This window comes from Xenopus tropicalis, chromosome 4 (genome assembly GCF_000004195.4).
Source record: "Xenopus tropicalis strain Nigerian chromosome 4, UCB_Xtro_10.0, whole genome shotgun sequence".
NCBI classification, from domain to species: Eukaryota; Metazoa; Chordata; class Amphibia; order Anura; family Pipidae; genus Xenopus; species Xenopus tropicalis.
This window is the reverse complement of record NC_030680.2, coordinates 137,398,309-137,417,335: the sequence shown is the minus strand read 5'-3', so window position 1 is coordinate 137,417,335 and position 19,027 is coordinate 137,398,309. Positions and strand designations below refer to the sequence as shown.

The window sequence follows — 19,027 nt, the reverse complement described above, 5'->3', positions numbered from 1 at the left end:
GTGGTCATCATGGCTTAGGTGTACATTAAGCTAAACTAGTGATGCAAAATTGGGCACCCAATGTATCTGAACCCAAGAAAATAAATAGATTCATGTCTTGCTTTCCTGTAAGCAGTTCAGTTCTGGACTATGTATTTTTGTGTTTCTTCAGAAAAACCTGGATGTTCTGGGGCTCCAGACATGGAAGGAGCTGAGACAGTAGGAGGGGGGGAAGCAGTCCCAGATGAAAAAGCTGTGATTGCTCCTCTGGTGGTGCCTTCCATGGGTCAGGTCAAGATACCCATCCCGGAGCGAGAGACTTGGACCCGTCAGATGGACTTTATCATGTCTTGCGTGGGCTTTGCAGTTGGACTGGGGAACGTTTGGAGGTTCCCGTACCTCTGCTACAAGAATGGAGGAGGTAAATCTTGTTTGTTGGCTATCATAGGACTATATATACATTTTTCTAGTCTATATGTCTGATGGAGATATTAACAGGCACATTTATAATTCTTTTCTATTTGTTCACCTCCCACCTCCCCCACACACCATCCCCTAATAAGTTGCTACTCACTGCAGTTTCAGATTGGCCTACACTGCTACTGTCTCAAACTAGTTGGTTACAAACTTCCATATTATCTCCCATTAACTTTTTTAGTTTAATCCTCTTAGTTAGCATGAGGTGTTGCCTTAAGGTGGCCATACACGGGCCGATGGTCCCTTAGACCAATTTGGCAGCTTATCAGTTCGTGTAGGGGCAGCAACGACGGGGTCTGCCTGACCGATATCTGGCCTGAAATTGGCCAGATATCGATCGGGCAGGTTAAAAGATTTAGTCGGATTGGGGACTGCATTGGATCGTTGATGCGGTCCCCGAGCCGACTGCGTCCATTGCCATTGTTATAATTCGATCGTTTGGCCCCAGGGCCAAATGAAAGAATTAATCTAAATTTGCCTGATATCGTCCGCCCGTAGGTGGGGGATATCGGGAGAAGATCCGCTCGCTTGTCGACCTCACCAAGCGAGCAGATCTTAAGGTGTATGGCCACTTTTACTTCACAGCCTAGTATCTGGAATGGTATTACCAGTGACCAGTGGCTCATGTTGCTCACCACCCCCTTTGATGTTGCTCCAAGTGGCCTCAAAGTAGGTGCCCATTTTTAAACGGCTTGGAGCTCCCCAACACTTTTTACATCTCTGTGTGGCTCACAAGTGAAAAAATTATAAATGGAGCACCAGCCTTTTAATTCACCATACAATAATGCCACCCTAGGTGCTCCTCATGCACTCGGCACACTGTAGCAGGTATTTAAGCACAAGGAAGTTGTAATTATCCCACTCATTAAACATGAGAGGTACAATAGGTTTGAAGCACCATACCCACTTACAAAGAACTCCCTGTTGCACCGACCCTCTAACTAACTGGAAAGGGTTTTTTAAACAATGCACAATTTAATCCCACGGATTCATTCTATTCATACAGGCCTCTCAGCCTGTAGCCTCCATATTAACACAGCATTAAATCTTAGATCATTAGTAGATTGCAGAAACCTGGATTAGTATGGAAAATGCTATGCCAGCTGTCAGTAGGAATAGGCAGAGGGGGCAGATTAAAGACTCCTTGGTAATAGATTAAAAAAATTACAAATCAAGTGCAGATGAGCACCAGAAAAATTGCAGTAATTTAATATGAATACTGATGGTAAATATATAGTGTGTTTATAGCGCTACATATGTATATTTTCACCCATGTACAATGCTATATACAGTGCTGTTAGTCCTAATTTAGTCTTAACTATAGATAGTAAAAATACGATAGTCCTAACTATAAACAGTTACAGTTCAAGTAACCAATTAGCAGAAAGCATTTGTTGGTCTGCGGTTGAAAGCAAACTGGTTGCTATAGGTTACTAGGCCTGCAATAATTTGATCAGTTTTACTGTATTCTTCTGCAACCAACCCTAGTTCCTACTTCATGGTCCCTAGTCGATGTCGGTGCCTGTTTACACCGTAGCTTAACCTTTGTAGCCAGCTGCTTTCAAGCTGCGTGTCTGTTTTTAGGAACTGAAGCACAGATGGGGAGTATCCACTTTCGTCTACAGTTTCTCCTAGTCAATAATACCTGTTCTTTATGCTAACATAACCTTAGCATCTCTTCCACATTACACACCAGCGTGTTGCAACAGTACAAAATGGACATGGCACATAGCCAAATATGTGTAACAGAGCCGCCAACCCCACGTTGTGTATCCATAGAAACAGCTCCAGGGCATGCAGAATTGATCAAAAATGCAAAAATAATGTATATGCTGACATTTTTGGCCACAACGGGTCCATTCTTCTGCTTATATTGCTCGTAAGAAGGACAAGTTGTGCCCTGAAGTTTTGGCTATGGATACATCTGCATGGTGGGCAGCCTTCATCAGTACAACTCCTGCCAACTTGACCCCAGCAATCACTCCTCTCTCTCTCTCTCACTGACTATAACTGAGAGCCATACAAGACACTAGCCATCGAAGCTTACTCAGCTTACTCCTCTTTTATAGGGTAAGGGCACATAGGTTGCATCTCTAAGCAACTACTGGCTGACGAGAACTTGCAATGACAATGGGGGCTTGATTTTGGCTTCTTAAAAATGCCATGCACACAGAACCTGAAAGAGGACCCTTCTAGTGATGTGCGGGTCAGGAAGAATGTGACAGGCCTCACCTGACCCAAACCTGCAAAATGCTGCCATTGTAGGGCCCACACCAAACATATACCCATGTCTTTCTGCTTTGTACGCTTCTTCCCTGTGCTCCTTAGAGCAGTAAATCGGCGGTGGGATGACATACGTGTCGCTACGATTTGCCGAAGTCGACCAAAGTTTCCACTCAAGGCAACTTTGGGTAACTTTGGGCAAATCATAATGACGCATATGCCATACCACCGGCGAAATACATTCTTGCTGGTGGCATGGCATTGTGGGGAGATTAGTCACCCACGGCAATGAAGATTTGTCATGGGGCGACTAATCTCACCGTCTGCCACTGCCCTTAGGTTCCAAGACAGGGAAACTTCAGGGGCGGAGGAAGAGTATACTTCCCCAGTCTGAACTGCACCCAATATGAACTTGCAATGGTAGCCTAAATATTAACCCTAACCCACCTTACCTAAGGGTAATCCCATGGGTCCCATGGGTTGTGGGTCATCCCATGCACCAGTAAACCCTTCTTCTTTACCCTTACACTTGACCCGTAAACTGGTTAAATATTATCATCTGCATGGAAGCACTTGGCTTTGTTACACTTTGTAAACCTCATTTATTAAAGTGTTCCCTTTATTTTGGAAAAAAAGGCATGCAACACCCAAGGATTGAACAGAATTGGGCTGTGGCCTGATATTATTGGATCAGCAATGCAGGGTATCATTACAACTCTAATTATCATCTCCCTTTTGCTGGGTTTGGAGAAAAGAAGCAGACAGGATCCAATCAATATAGATATCAAGCCTAAAAATAGTGTTGCTGTCTACAGATCCACAGCTTCCAGAGCCCTAAAAAAAGAAGTTTAATGACCAAGAACATGAAAAATTATTGCTTTGCCCCGACTTGCTGCTTATTTCTGTCCCATACACATAAAATCTCGTCTTTAAAGTTAAAGTTCTGTATTTTATTGCAGAATGCTATGTATTTATAAGCCCTGCTGTACCCTGCCATCTTAAACAAAACCACGCCTACTAAGCCTTAGCTAATAAATATTAATGAATGGCCAGAAAAAGTACAGTTTTATTTCTTAAAATTATGATTTTGAACAAAAAGTAAAAATGTTATATAAATATTTGAGACATTTTTATTTTTTAATTAAGTAAAACTTATGAGGTCCCAGAAACTCCTTTTTATATTTATTTTATGATTATTACTGTCATGAAAATATTGAGCAGGATTAAAGCAGAGCCTTAGCTGGGCACCATATGGAAGTATTACTGCCTGGTTAGCGGCCACAGGCCTGGCCTCCTACTCACATGCCTCTGTTTGTATTCCTTTAATAAGACACTGTGACCTACATAAAAAGGCGACGAGCAATCAGCGCAGCTCCCCTCACCCTCCTTCTATCCATCGTCTTGGTCTTAGAAAGAATTGCACGCTCTAAAAATGGAAATCAACTGCAGAGAGAGGAGGAGAAAGCTGTGGGGACCAGGCAGGACACATGGGCCGAGTGCAATGGGTGATTGGGCAGGCAGATATAGCAGATGATGGAATATACATCCAATATAGGGACCTGTATCAACACATCTCTTATCTGGGTTTAGAGCAGCCTTGCTCTCTCAGGAGCATTTCCATAATCCCTCGGCTCTCCGGAGAAAGGGACGCACTGTGACATCAGATAAAATAAGAGAAAGCGTACACTAGTGACGTATGCTGATTCTCCGGCCTACACTGTCGACTGCCTGCCCCAAAGGCTGTTGGTATGCAGAGCCAGTGTCGGACTGGCCCACCAGGATACCAGGAAAACTCCCGGTGGGCCCAGGGGTGAGTGGGCCCTCCTGCTCCTCACTGTTTGGCCTGTTTCATGGTCATTCACTATTTCTGAATGGGAACAAAGAGGAGAAATAGATGGAAGAATAGATGCTAGCATGTAAATAAGAGGTTAGGAGAATAAAGAGGTTGAGCGAGGAAAGGAGAAAAATAGTTTGGAAAGTGGGCCTATAGTCTAAGGGTTCTGGTGGGCCCCTGGGGTCCCAGTCCGACACTGTGCAGAGCTGGCAGTTTTACTCCTGCCTCAGGCAATCAGGGGACTACTTTTGAGGCCTACTTTCACCTAAGCAGCCTTTTATATCATTTGTCGTTATTAATTTCCACTCTTTATCTAGGTCACATATATACCACAGCATACCTCCCAACATTTTGAAAGCGGAAAGAGGGACAAAAATAAATGCTGCGCACAGCGCGGCAATTTTTTTTTGGCTATGCCCATTTTTTCAACCACACCCCCTAAATACCACTCCCATTTGACTAAATTTGGCAGATTATTTAAAGTTTGAACACATTTCTGGGGGTTTTGGGGTCCTGTTTTATGTGTTATTACAGTTTTGCTGAAAAAGGTGAAATTGCCCTTTAGGCTAATGTCAGACCAGGTGTATGGCGTATATTTCGGGCAAGCTGAAAAATGCTTTCCGAAAATACCGCCATAGCCTCCTACCTGTGCCTGCACCCGAATGAATGGAATATGCTCGGGTGCAGGCACATGTAGCCCATATCTGCATAAAAATGCGAGGTATCTCAAGATATAACGAGCCCTTTCTGCCAAAAGCCCACTTATTTTTCATTAAAAGTGAAAAACAATGTATCTAAGTGCAGGTGACGTTCGTTAAGATTTCTGGGCTCTCTGCCAAAAGCTACTTTTTAATTAAATTTGTATCTTTTTTAGCTTCAGTGCAGGAGATCAAAGGGGAATGAGGGACTTTTCAGTAAGAATCTGGGCCTGCGGGTTGAGCAGTCAAAAGAGGGACTGTCCCACGAAAATCGGGACAGTTGGGAGGTATGCCACAGAGTTACAGGCAATAGTTAAGGCAGGTAGCCATTTTGTGACTGACATGCACAAACCTTTCAATGCTGCACAGTTTAATCAAAACTGAGCTTTCTTAAGCTAATCTTTACGTTAATCATTTTTAATTGCTCACTGTCTTACTGGTGCTCACAATCATATATTTTTTTTTTTTACCACACACACAGTAGTAGGGTTATTTCCCCAAACAACTGAACCAGTAAGCGAGAAGCCATAACACCCAGAGCACATGAACATAGAAACGCCTCCCACACAGTCACCCAAAGGCCTCACAATGTGCCACAATATCATAAATCTTATGGTAAGATAAGAATAGCATCTGCTGAAAGGATGGGGGAGGGAAATTTGCTGTCAGGAATAATCAAGCTGACAGAATAATATCAAGCACAAGAACCTATGACCCTCTAGCTCAGCTCCCAGCAGCCCCCAACACTCTGAAGTCTGTAGATGGAGTCTAGTGTGAGCTTAATAGAATGAGATTAAACCCTGGACCTCAGACAGTGTTTGGGAAGCTGTTTCACATATCTTCCCTGGCAGGCAAAACACTCCTGCCTACCCTGCCCCCGCTCATTGTGCCTATAGAGACACTGCTGGCAAACCATAACCCCGGAATCCCTTACAAGGAGCAGATGTCACTTACCATTCACAAGGCCATGTCCTCAAATCAGAACTGTGACTAACAGACGGGTTTCTATAGACATCAGCTTTAGGCTCTAATGTACACCTGACTTTCAGACTGATTCATCACATTGAGTTCGATCCCAGCAGATAAGATGGCTGCCACCAGCGATAACCAGCTGAGGTGCCTAATGAAATAAAGAGTAGATGTAGAAAAATGTGTTTCTGTAAGTCCTCAGGCAGTTACATTTGTCAACAGGGAACATGCGGGAGTGCGGTCTCACCATGTCTGCTAGCTGAATAAATTAGTATGAAGTAAAAATAGGATTTTAGGATTTTAAAAGAAGAGTTGAACGAAAGTGGGATTCATATATCCACAGCCATCTTTAGTGGTGCCAAGGGTCTATGCCTCTCCCTACTATACCTGCTATCCCACAGCCCCAGTCCCTTCCCAGAGGCTATTATCCCCCCACTGCTACTATAGGCACCATCTCTCCCTACTATACCTGCTATCCCACAGCCCCAGTCCCTTCCCAGAGGCTATTATCCCCCCACTGCTACTATAGGCACCATCTCTCCCTACTATACCTGCTATCCCACAGCCCCAGTCCCTTCCCAGAGGCTATTATCCCCCCACTGCTACTATAGGCACCATCTCTCCCTACTATACCTGCTATCCCACAGCCCCAGTCCCTTCCCAGAGGCTATTATCCCCCCACTGCTACTATAGGCACCATCTCTCCCTACTATACCTGCTATCCCACAGCCCCAGTCCCTTCCCAGAGGCTATTATCCCCCCACTGCTACTATAGGCACCATCTCTCCCTACTATACCTGCTATCCCACAGCCCCAGTCCCTTCCCAGAGGCTATTATCCCCCCACTGCTACTATAGGCACCATCTCTCCCTACTATACCTGCTATCCCACAGCCCCAGTCCCTTCCCAGAGGCTATTATCCCCCCACTGCTACTATAGGCACCATCTCTCCCTACTATACCTGCTATCCCACAGCCCCAGTCCCTTCCCAGAGGCTATTATCCCCCACTGCTACTATAGGCACCATCTCTCCCTACTATACCTGCTATCCCACAGCCCCAGTCCCTTCCCAGAGGCTATTATCCCCCCACTGCTACTATAGGCACCATCTCCCCCTACTATACCTGCTATCCCACAACCCCAGTCCCTTCCCAGAGGCTATTATCCCCCCACTGCTACTATAGGCACCATCTCTCCCTACTATACCTGCTATCCCACAGCCACAGTCCCTTTCCAGAGGCTATTATCCCCCCACTGCTACTTATAGGCACCATCTCTCCCTACTATACCTGCTATCCAACAGCCACAGTCCCCTCCCAGAGGCTATTATCCCCCCACTGCTACTATAGGCACCATCTCTCCCTACTATACCTGCTATCCCACAGCTCCAGTCCCTTCGCAGAGGCTATTATCCCCCCACTGCTACTATAGGCACCATCTCTCCCTACTATACCTGCTATCCCACAACCACAGTCCCTTCCCAGAAGCTATTATCCCACTGCTACTATAGGCACCATCTCTCCCTACTATACCTGCTATCCCACAGCCACAGTCCCTTCCCAGAGGCTATTATCCCCCCACTGCTACTATAGGCACCATCTCTCCCTACTATACCTGCTATTCCACAGCCCCAGTCCCTTCCCAGAGGCTATTATCCCACTGCTACTATAGGCACCATCTCTCCCTACTATACCTGCTATCCCACAACCACAGTCCCTTCCCAGAAGCTATTATCCCACTGCTACTATAGGCACCATCTCTCCCTACTATACCTGCTATCCCACAACCACAGTCCCTTCCCAGAAGCTATTATCCCACTGCTACTATAGGCACCATCTCTCCCTACTATACCTGCTATCCCACAGCCACAGTCCCTTCCCAGAGGCTATTATCCCCCCACTGCTACTATAGGCACCATCTCTCCCTACTATACCCGCTATCCCACAGCCCCAGTCCCTTCCCAGAGGCTATTATCCCCCCACTGCTACTATAGGCACCATCTCTCCCTACTATACCTGCTATCCCACAGCCCCAGTCCCTTCCCAGAGGCTATTATCCCCCCACTGCTACTATAGGCACCATCTCTCCCTACTATATCTGCTATCCCGCAGCCCCAGTCCCTTCCCAGAGGCTATTATCCCACTGCTACTATAGGCACCATCTCTCCCTACTATACCTGCTATCCCACAGCCCCAGTCCCTTCCTAGAGGCTATTATCCCCCCACTGCTACTATAGGCACCATCTCTCCCTACTATACCTGCTATCCCACAGCCACAGTCCCTTCCCAGAGGCTATTATCCCCCCACTGCTACTATAGGCACCATCTCTCCCTACTATACCTGCTATCCCACAGCCCCAGTCCCTTCCCAGAGGCTATTATCCCCCCACTGCTACTATAGGCACCATCTCTCCCTACTATACCTGCTATCCCAAAGCCACAGTCCCTTCCCAGAGGCTATTATCCCCCCACTGCTACTATAGGCACCATCTCTCCCTACTATACCTGCTATCCCACAGCCCCAGTCCCTTCCCAGAGGCTATTATCCCCCCACTGCTACTATAGGCACCATCTCTCCCTACTATACCTGCTATCCCACAGCCACAGTCCCTTACCAGAGGCTATTATCCCACTGCTACTATAGGCCCTTCAAAGGATAGTATTATCACAGTCTACTGTTATAAAGAACAGACTGTATCAGCAATGCTCCCTTTATCCTTAACCATTTGAATAAAAAGTGGACTGACACATAAGCAGAATACAGTCCAGAGAGGAAAGCAAAAAAAATGGTATCATAATAGTTCTAATTAAACACAGACCTGCTACTTAGAATCTAATGCTTTTTACTATTTACTTTTTATTCTGTTCCTCACTAATACTTCATTCCCATTGACAGCCTCCACTTTGGCTAGTGGCTTTGCCAGAACTCCAACAGCGGATCTACCCTGATCTTCTGGAGTCAGAGAACAGTGTGCGTGGAGGAGAATATTGTAGCACTCCTCCATGAAAGTTGTATTATGTCAGAATAAGTAGTTGGTGTTTGGATACAGAGATTTAATCCATACTAAATAAAAAAGGACAGTGACCAGGTAAGAGCAAAATGGTTGGGCATATGTTGCACCCAAGGGATTATGGGAAAAAAGAAGGGGCATCTGGCAGGCTATCACCCCTAATAATTCTTCTTGTTGTTCTCTCCGTTCCATGCAGGCGTGTTTCTGATCCCTTATCTGCTGATTGTTTTTGTCGGTGGAATACCGGTGTTCTTTCTGGAGATTGCTTTGGGGCAGTTTATGAAACAAGGTGGAATTGCGGCATGGAATATCGCTCCGCTGTTTAAAGGTAATGTGGGGTTTTGCAGACGTCAATGTTTAAGGATGATGGGGAACATTCTTTTTTGAGCTTACTGTCTGCGTAGAAAAGTGAGCTGCGATATCTTGGGATGAATCCACCGGCGATGTGATAGGATTTAAATGGCTATGAACTATTTGATGTACAAGTATATGGCAGAAGTGCTACACACTGAGTCACCATGCTGCCCCATATTAGTCATATCCAATATTTATATTATTTTTATGGTACTCCGCTCCTGGGATGCCAGGGGCTCTAACACCTGGGCCCACCATGAGTTTTCCTGGTATCCTGGTGGGCCAGTTCGTCACTGCTTACAAAGGTTGCAATTAACCCAAGTCAGTGGGATTCAGGGTTTGGGACTAATATGGGAAAACCAAAGTGTGGGCCGTGACCTCCCAATTTTCCATATAAGATATTAACGAGGTATGAAAACAATTAACCTTTTCAAATGTTTTGCGCATGAGGCACCATAAAAAACATTTGTCTGTGGGACTATTAAAGTTCTACTAACACCACTGTCCATCAATAAAGCTATGAATTGGACTATATTGAGTAAAAATGTATGGTTCTGTTGATGTTATTGTCTGTGAAGGATTTGTAGCTTCATCTAAGCCCAGGCCAGTATGGGGCAGCTGGGGATTTCAAGTGAGTTAAGGAGCTTGAACACCCCATACCAGCAGGGCCTCAAGTGTAGTAAGTAGCCACCTTTACTCCAAGGGATCACTTAAAAAGGGTTTTGGTGGATAAAAATTTTCTCTACTGTGGAATTCTACCTGCTCAGTGTGGCTTTTCTAGAGCTTTCTTGGAAGCTTGAAGCTTCTATTGGAGCTTGAGATGTACATGATGTCATTACAGTACCACCTTTAGCTCCAGCAGAACCTCTGGTAAAGGTCTTTGAATAACTTGCTAAAATATAAACCTGCAATTTCTGAAACAGAGCTCACAACATACCTCCCAACATTTGAAAAGTGTAAAGAGCGACAAAAAGACATTTTCCCCGACCACAGCCCTTAAATACCACTCCCATTTTTACAAAATGTGGTTATTTAAAGTTTGCAGGGGCGCTTCTGCCATTAGGCGAGTTGAGAAACTCGCCTCAGGCAGCAGAAGCGCCCCAGTTACCAGGGGCGGCAAAAAGCCGCTCCTGGTAACTTTAAGAGCCGAATTTCCGGAAATTTGGCTCTTCTAGTGCAGAGAGCGCAATTGCGCTCTCTGCACTAGCGATCTCACCGCCCCTGGACCCGCTCCTGCGCTCAGAAGGTAAGCGCTGGGGAGCGGGGGGGGGGGGGCGTCATCCAGGAGCCGCCTCAGGCGGCGATATGTCCAGAATTGCCCCTGAAAGTTTGGACACATTTCTAGGGGTTTTGGGGCCTTGTTTTATGTGTTATTACAGTTTTGCTAATCAAGCTGAATTTGCCCTTTAAGCTGTGAGTCTCAGTTCCCCCAAGAGACCTGTTTAGCTTATTAGTTACAATTGTATCTCAGTGCAGGGGTTGAGTTTTCTGAGCTTAGTCAAAAGCTACTTATTTAATTAAGTTTGAGCTTTTTTTAGCGTTCATGGGGGACTTTTCAGTATGAATCTGGGACCGTGGGCTGAGCTGTTAAAATTGGGACTGTCCCGCAAAAATCGGCACAGTTGGGAGGTATGTCCACAGCATTATCGGTTGACAGGGAATAATACTTCACTACGCACTGGGCAACGCAGCTAAGGCTTGGATATGAATGTGACTGCTAGTGTGCTAAATGCTAAAATAAAAGTACCTTTATATACAAATGGATGCCTTTCGTAAAATGTTCTTGCACCCAAAACATGTTCTTGCAAAAGCGCCCAATCAGAGCTTCTCTAAAGAACTGTGCTTAACTGCATGAATGAATTCAACAAATTATGGGCAGCCTGAACATGTCAGTAACCCCAGGGTTCACCATCCTCATTTTGGGAAAAAACATAATGTTTTGCATTCAAAAAGGGCACTCAGCACTTTGCGCTGTGGTCCTTACTTACCAACATTACTTTAATGTCACCATCTTTCCCTACTGTCGCCTGCGACCACAGAATGGCAGGGTCTCACTGGAATCCTGGGCAGTTAATTTTATTTGTACCCTCTTAACCCTCCCTCTTTGCAAGGAATGAATGAGATAAATCCTACTTATAATAGGCACAAATCTGTCATATAGTTTACGTGGCAATAAAAAGAGCTTAGCCATTCATAGAGAACCCAGCCTCCAATTCCTGAGCTTTACCAGTGCTATTTAAGAGCTTTAATTGTGCACATGCGAAGGGTAAATTATCATAATACATTGAAATCCTATTACATCATTAGCCTAGGCACAAAAACGCAGGCCTGTGCTACAGCTTAGGGTAAATATAAACAGATTTAAGTTTTAATAAATACTTGTCAGCATGGGACAGTCCTGTCATACTAGTACATACACTGCCCCCTGGCTGCAAAGGGGAGGCTGCCTTTTTCAGCAAAGGATAATACAATGCCAAGACAGCAGCTAGAAGACAAAAGGACTCCTTTACTAAACAAGCTAAACTGCAATAATTCAACCTAGCTTGCAGTGTTTTAACCACAATGCAACATTTTTTTTCCCATAACTCCAGAAGGATGGTTCCTGTTTGACAAGTGCAAAATGTGGTTGCACTAAATACTAGTGGTGCAAAGATTAGAGTCCGGTTATTGATTTGTATGCCGATGAGCAGATATTGCACTTGTGAAGGATGCAGGATGGATATGGGCATAAACTTTAACGCCCTTTATCTGCATTCAATTCATTTAGGCACAATCTGCAAAATTTAGCTTTGCGATATTCTGTATACAAATTAAGGAATTGGTTCCCAAATTTTGGGTGTGGGTCCCCTAAAAGGCTGGGGAAAGGGGTAGCCATGCAGGGAAGGGCACATTTCTATATGCTTCTGGCTTGATGGTCAATTGGGGGAGACTTACCATCTTATATGGCCTTGGAACTATTGCTGATAGAGAAATGTGTAACCTTGATATGAGCTCAACAATTGTTGGACTTCAGAAGGGGCCTTGGACCCAAAAGTCTGGCAACGGATGTACTAACTGCTAAACTAAGCTGTGTACAATGAAACCCCATTTTGTTCCCACTCATGGCCCAGCAGTACCACCTATGGTCCTCCAGTGTTTGTCTTTGAGCAATGCCTGGTTGACATTAAAACCACACGCTGAGTTCCCATATGGCAATAATATTGATATTCATTATTCAGCAATAATCTTTAGGAGGAATGTTAAAAAATATTTTTTTAAAAAACAATCTTTTTCAACAAAACACAATGGCAAGAGACGTGGGCGTTCAGAGAAACAGACTTTTTCATTATAGCCCTCTGTGGTGAAGATGATCCTTCCAGGGCCGACTCCCTGAGCGCGATTTCCTTTATCAGATTAGACGAAGGCGAGAACGTGCCAAGCTTTTCCCATTATGTCTTTAACCTTTCCCCTCCTTTTAATAAAAATAAAACATTCATAAGTTTTCAGACATGAAGTCTAGCACTCAGACCTTGGAAATTTCAGGTCTATTTAAGGGCACATAAACAGAAGACAGACCCCCCCCCCCCCCCCCATGCATATACACTTATAAATAGGATATATTTTCCTCTAATAAGTATATATTCCATTTGTTAGAGAAGGAGTCCTACATTGATGGTCATGCTTTTGAAAAATGACAAGGATGTACAGATGTGGGATACAGGGCAAATTTGGAATACAAAAGGTTAAAAGGAATTATGGGTGAGATGGTACTAAATTAACAGTCTGGGTTTTTATGTATTATTGGGGTAGCTGATGAAGAATAAGCTAGCCAAAAAGATTGTGGCAGAAAATATGGGAAACAGAAAGGGGTCAGCAGTGGTTCTCAAGTCTTTTCAGTACCTAGAACTTCTGTGCTTACCACAATCAACTCTCTGGTCCTATTGAGCTGAAATCTAGGTTCTAAGTCCCTTAGTTTATGTAAAAGTTACGGTTATAGATATATAAACCATGCAGATGGGCAAATGTGGAATAAAAAAGCCTAAAAGGTATTATGGGTGAGATGGTTAGAAATTTATGGGTTGTGTATCTACCTATCATCAGGTAGCTGATGAACATTATGCTACTCAAGAAGATTGTGGTAGGAATTATGGTAAACAAAAAGGGGTCAGTGGTTCTCAAGTCTTTTCAGTACCTAGTGCTTACCAAGATCAACACTCCGGTCCTACTGAGCTGAAATCTGGGTTCTAAGGCAGGGGTCCCTAACCTTTTTTAGTCATGAGCCACAGGCAAATGTAAAAAGACTTGGAGAGCAACACAAGCACCATAAAAGTTCATGGAGGTGCCAAATAAGGGCTGTGATTGGCTATTAGGCAGCCTCTATGCACACTATCAGCTTACAGGAATTCAAAAATAACTACCTGGTTTGGGGGCACTGAGAGCAACATCCAAGGGGTTGGTGAGCAACATGTTGCCCCTGAGCCACTGGTTGGGTATCACTGTTCTAAGGGATGGTTTGTTGAGCTGTTAATGTAAATGGACATGAAGTTGTTTAGACTTTTTGGGGTGTATGCCCCTATCTGGTCCAGTCAATTAGTTTACATAAAAGGTATAGATATATTAAGCCATAGTTGTTAACTATTCCTCTACTTTGATAATGTTATCTAGGTCAGCAAATAAGCATTTACCTCCAAATCTTGGACTATAAAGGTGGTGACACACGTGGCGATTTCGAAAGATCGTTCCAATCCGCCACTAATGTTCAGGGCTGAAACGTCAGATATGGAGGTAGAAACAATAGGATTTCTACCTCCTTCTGCCGATTCAGCCCTGAAGGTAGCTTTTGCTCAGGTGCCTTCTATGGCGCCCGATCAAAATCTTTTAACGTGCCCTATCGGCGAGTCGACCGATATCAGCAGCCTCCTGCAATATCGGTCGCCTCACCGACTTGCCATACACAAGGTTTAGTACGATATTATCGGTGCGTGTATGGCCAGCTTAAGTCAATCAAGAATGGTCTATAATAGAAAACAAGTCTGGATATGGCTGGAGGTATTTCATAGGGAGTATCCATAACTGTTCACTTGTGTATGTTGGCAGAAGGCCCTATAGTCCTCCCTACGGTGATTATTTTCATATATATATTAACGGGAAGGAAGGGGGAGTTGTACAATCATTTTCTTACATGAATGAAAATGCCCTGCAGTAAGGATGATGGGAATAATTCTTAAGGGAAATGAAGACGATGCATTCTATAGTGAGAACTGTAGTCTCTAATCTTTGACAGCCAGCAAACATAACACTGTATAAATAAATTAAGTTCCAAGATAAATGTACCGAATGATAAAAATATGTTCTGTCAATAGAAAAATCTAGGAATGTCCCTAAAGCAGTGTGGGTATTCTGGAGAACAATTATATTTCCAGTTTTACTACACATATCTGCAGTGTCAGACCGGGGTACCTGGGTCCCACCGCCCAGCCACCGCAGCACCCCTGCGCCGCATTGAATTCCTTTGCTACACTACTTATTCCCCAATAAAGATGCAAAAGGATCGGGCCTGTTGGGATATACCCGGGCATCAAGGCTTAGCCATAATGGACAAACTCAACTAAAAAAAACCCTAAATTGCTATATGTACTGTATAAGTTGTGTAGTTACAGAGACTTATTTTTCTTTGTCTGTTGGTTCTCTGTAGGCCTTGGCTTTGCCTCGATGGTTATCGTGTTCTTCTGCAACACCTACTACATCATGATCCTGGTTTGGGGCCTCTATTACCTGGTGCACTCCTTCACCAACACCCTGCCCTGGGCCACTTGTGGTAATCCCTGGAACAGTAAGGAGTGCACCGAAGTCTTCCTTGTAGACCATTGCAACAATGGGAGTTTAGCCAATGTTACAGATTCCGGCACACTGGTTAACATCAGCTGTGATGCTCTAGTGAACAAGCGCTCACCTGTCATTGAGTTTTGGGAGTAAGTAAAAATTACATCATTAACATTCTATATTATAAATACCATTTACATATACTCTTCTAAATGAAACATATGTCATAATTTATTATCATTACTTAGTGATGTTGCGTATATTTTAATACTTGTGCAATAAATAATATACCACATACTGTAAAATGTAAGGATATGTATATCCTGTGGCTGTATATTGCTCATATTACTCTACCCATTATCATACAGTCTTCTGGTTGAGAATATTTTTCCATAATATTTTTTTCATTTCCCTTTTATTGAATGGTCTGGGGAAAGGTAGCCACCACACGGTGCCAAATAAGAGCTGCCATCATCCTAAATCAACTTGGGCATAAGCATAGTAGAAGCAAGCGTAGATTTACTAAACTCAGAATATGAGCTGATTATAGCTGGAGGGGTTATTGGTCTTCTGGCTTTGCTGAGCTCTTTACATTGGTTGATCTCACTGTCCTATAGACTTTTAAGCTGGCCATACACGCACCGATAATATCGTACAAAACCTTGTTTTGTACGATATTCTGTGCGTGTATGGCAAGTCGGCGAGTCGAGCGATATCGCAGGAGTCTGCTGATATCGGTCGACTCGCCTATCAGGCCGGTTAAAAGATTTTGATTGGGCACCATAGAAGGCGCCTCAGCAAAATCTGCCACCAGGGCTGAATCGGCAGAAGGAGATAGAAATCCTATTGTTTCTACCTCCTTATCTGCCGTTTCAGCCCTGAAGGTTAGTGGCGGGTCTGACGATCTTTCATGCGACCGATGGTCGCACGAAAGATCGCAGATCGCCACGTGTGTGGCCACCTTTAGAGCTGGCTTGTACCGCTTACCCACTACCAATTGTAGATAGTAGTTGCAGATGTTTTTCCAATGTGCATCAGAGTTTTTATAATCTTATTGATAAGACAACCGACCAGAAAAAAAAAATTATAATGTGGCCCTAAAAATTGACTTCTTGATCAGAAGCCAATTGGGGCCTGATTATATATTAATTAGGCTTTTCAGAAAATCCTATTGGCAGAGAGCCACCTTGAACTGCAGTCCATGGCTGACAGTTATACATGGGCTCCCACATGATCCAAAAGCCAAAGAATTAAGATCAGCTCAAGCTGTCTCATAGGGACGGAAAATCCAGGTAAAGATCTTCTTGCTTGGTAACCTCACCAAATGAGATTATCTTCACATGTCCAGTTCCCATCTAGAAGGCGGTTACTTGCCATAACTTGGAATAAAGTTAATGATAAACCTCATATTGCAATTTTCCACTAAAGATGGGTAATTCTGGACAGCGTAAGTCTTCTCCTAAGGGCCTAAACCTTCATCTAAAACATAGAACTAGATAAACTCAATAATACAAAATGCCTTTCAACTGCAAAAGGTTCTGGCAAACAGCGAAGTCTAACTTTGCCTTATGGCCACCTGTCTACATCAGAATGAAGACTTTGTTTAATTAATCTCATGTCGGGACTTGTTAAAGTGAATACAAACCATAATATTCCTACTCGGTTATCTGCTTTTTTCCTACAGGAGAAAGGTATTGCAGATCTCTGGAGGCTTGAATGAGCCTGGGCAGCTGAACTGGCAGATGATCCTCTGCCTAATGGCAACATGGGTTATTGTGTATTTCTGCATCTGGAAAGGAGTCAAATCAACAGGAAAGGTAATACAAGGAATAAAACCAATCCCTTTGGGGCTCTGCACTGGGGCAATAACCCATGACAACCAATCAAATTTTTGTTATTGCTCTACCAGCAGCTGATGCACCATGTACTGGGCAACATGATGCATTGGCCCAATAACTCTTTGATACATCACTTTTCATATTAAAAAAATAAATATTACATGTTTCCTTAACAAGGAAAAGATGTTCCTGTTATTTCCATTTTAGCAGGATATGTATTTTCATTGGCTTTTGGACTACCAGAACAACATGCATAACGATCCGTCCTTGAGTAACAAAGGGTTCTCCACTCATTAAAAAGAGAAAAGTACAATTGAAACTCCTCACTAAATATCATTTGTATTGTATCTTTATTTACATTTATTGCCTGAGAAGAAGTTATGATATTAAAGGGATACAGTCATTGTAATAAAAAGTAGTACTGCACCAAAAAAACGGAGCTTACTGCCCCCCATAGCCAGTCATCTGCCTGCCCTGCTTGCTTTTTTAGATAGGACAGTGGGGGGCGCGAGCGGGCAGGGCGGCCAAGTACAGGTATGGGACCTGTTATCAAGAATGCTCAGGACCTGGGGTTTTCCGGATAAGGGATCTTTCCATAATTTGGATCTCCATAACTTAAGTCTACTCATAAATCATTTAAATATTGAATAAACCCAATAGGCGTGTTCTGCCCCCAATAAGGGGTAATTATATCTTAGTTGGGATCAAGTACAGGTACTGTTTTATTATTACAGAGAAAAGGGAATCATTTAACCATTAAATAAACCCAATAGGACTGTTCTGCCCCCAATAAGGGGTAATTATATCTTAGTTGGGATCAAGTACAGGTACTGTTTTATTATTACAGAGAAAAGGGAATCATTTAACCATTAAATAAACCCAATAGGGCTGTTCTGCCCCCAATAAGGGGTAATTATATCTTAGTTGGGATCAAATACATGGTACTGTTTTATTATTACAGGAAAAAAGGAAATCATTATTAAAAATTAGAATTATTTGCTTATAATGGAATCTATTGGAGATGGCCTTTCTGTCATTCGGAACTTTCTGGATAATGGGTTTCCGGATAAGGGATCCCATACCTGTACTACAGTTTCATAAGCTATATAGGAAGCAGACCCAATGGTTCGGGCCCCCCTATGACCACGGGGTCTGTTTCCTTTATATCTTCCAAAACCTGTGCTCCCCCCATGAATACAATGCTGCCCCCCAACTTGTTTCTTGTTCAGATATACAGCTTAAGAAGCACCAGCAGGCAACAAGGTACCCAGCAGTTATGTACTCTGCACCTAGTGCCAATCCTGTAATGTGTGCACAGCCACAACCCAAACATAAATGCTTTTTAAATAACCCCTTAGTGCTCTAGCACTATCACATCTCATCATAGTAAATTACCCTTTCAGAGTACTAAATTATATAGGTGTTATGTAGGCTTATGTTTGGAATAATAAGTGCTGACCAGGCCTGGGCCTAACCAGGGTCGGACTGGGCTTCCGGGACACCGGGAAAAATCCCAGTGGGCCACGGCAGCCCAGACCCACCCTTGCCGGTGCTCCCCCTACATTGGGTGGGGGACCATGCGAGGGGGGCATCTGCGGGTGGGGGGCACCTGCAGGGCTCCGGGGCAGGAGCCCTGGTGGGCCCTGCACCCCCCAGTCCGAACCTGGGCCTAACTGGAGAATCTCTGCTGCTCCAGCATGCCAGTCTAAACCTTTTAACAATGCACATCATTTGTGATAGATCTAGGAATATAGGGTATAGGAAACAAAAATAGAATAGAATATTTCGCCCCCCAACATTATAAATATATAAATACATTCCCCACTCCATTCTCATAACATTT

General features: G+C 43.8%; 1 protein-coding gene across 2 annotated transcripts in view; it reads left to right on the top strand.

The window, feature by feature from the left end:
• Positions 1 to 19,027, top strand: part of slc6a8l (solute carrier family 6 (neurotransmitter transporter), member 8 like) — a 59,673-nt gene that overhangs the window by 17,323 nt on the left and 23,323 nt on the right. For both annotated transcript variants that reach the window (XM_012960512.3, NM_001112941.1), the window contains 4 exon segments: positions 152 to 400; positions 9,387 to 9,518; positions 15,219 to 15,495; positions 17,031 to 17,163. In XM_012960512.3, the coding sequence (XP_012815966.1) occupies positions 152 to 400; positions 9,387 to 9,518; positions 15,219 to 15,495; positions 17,031 to 17,163 (791 nt within the window).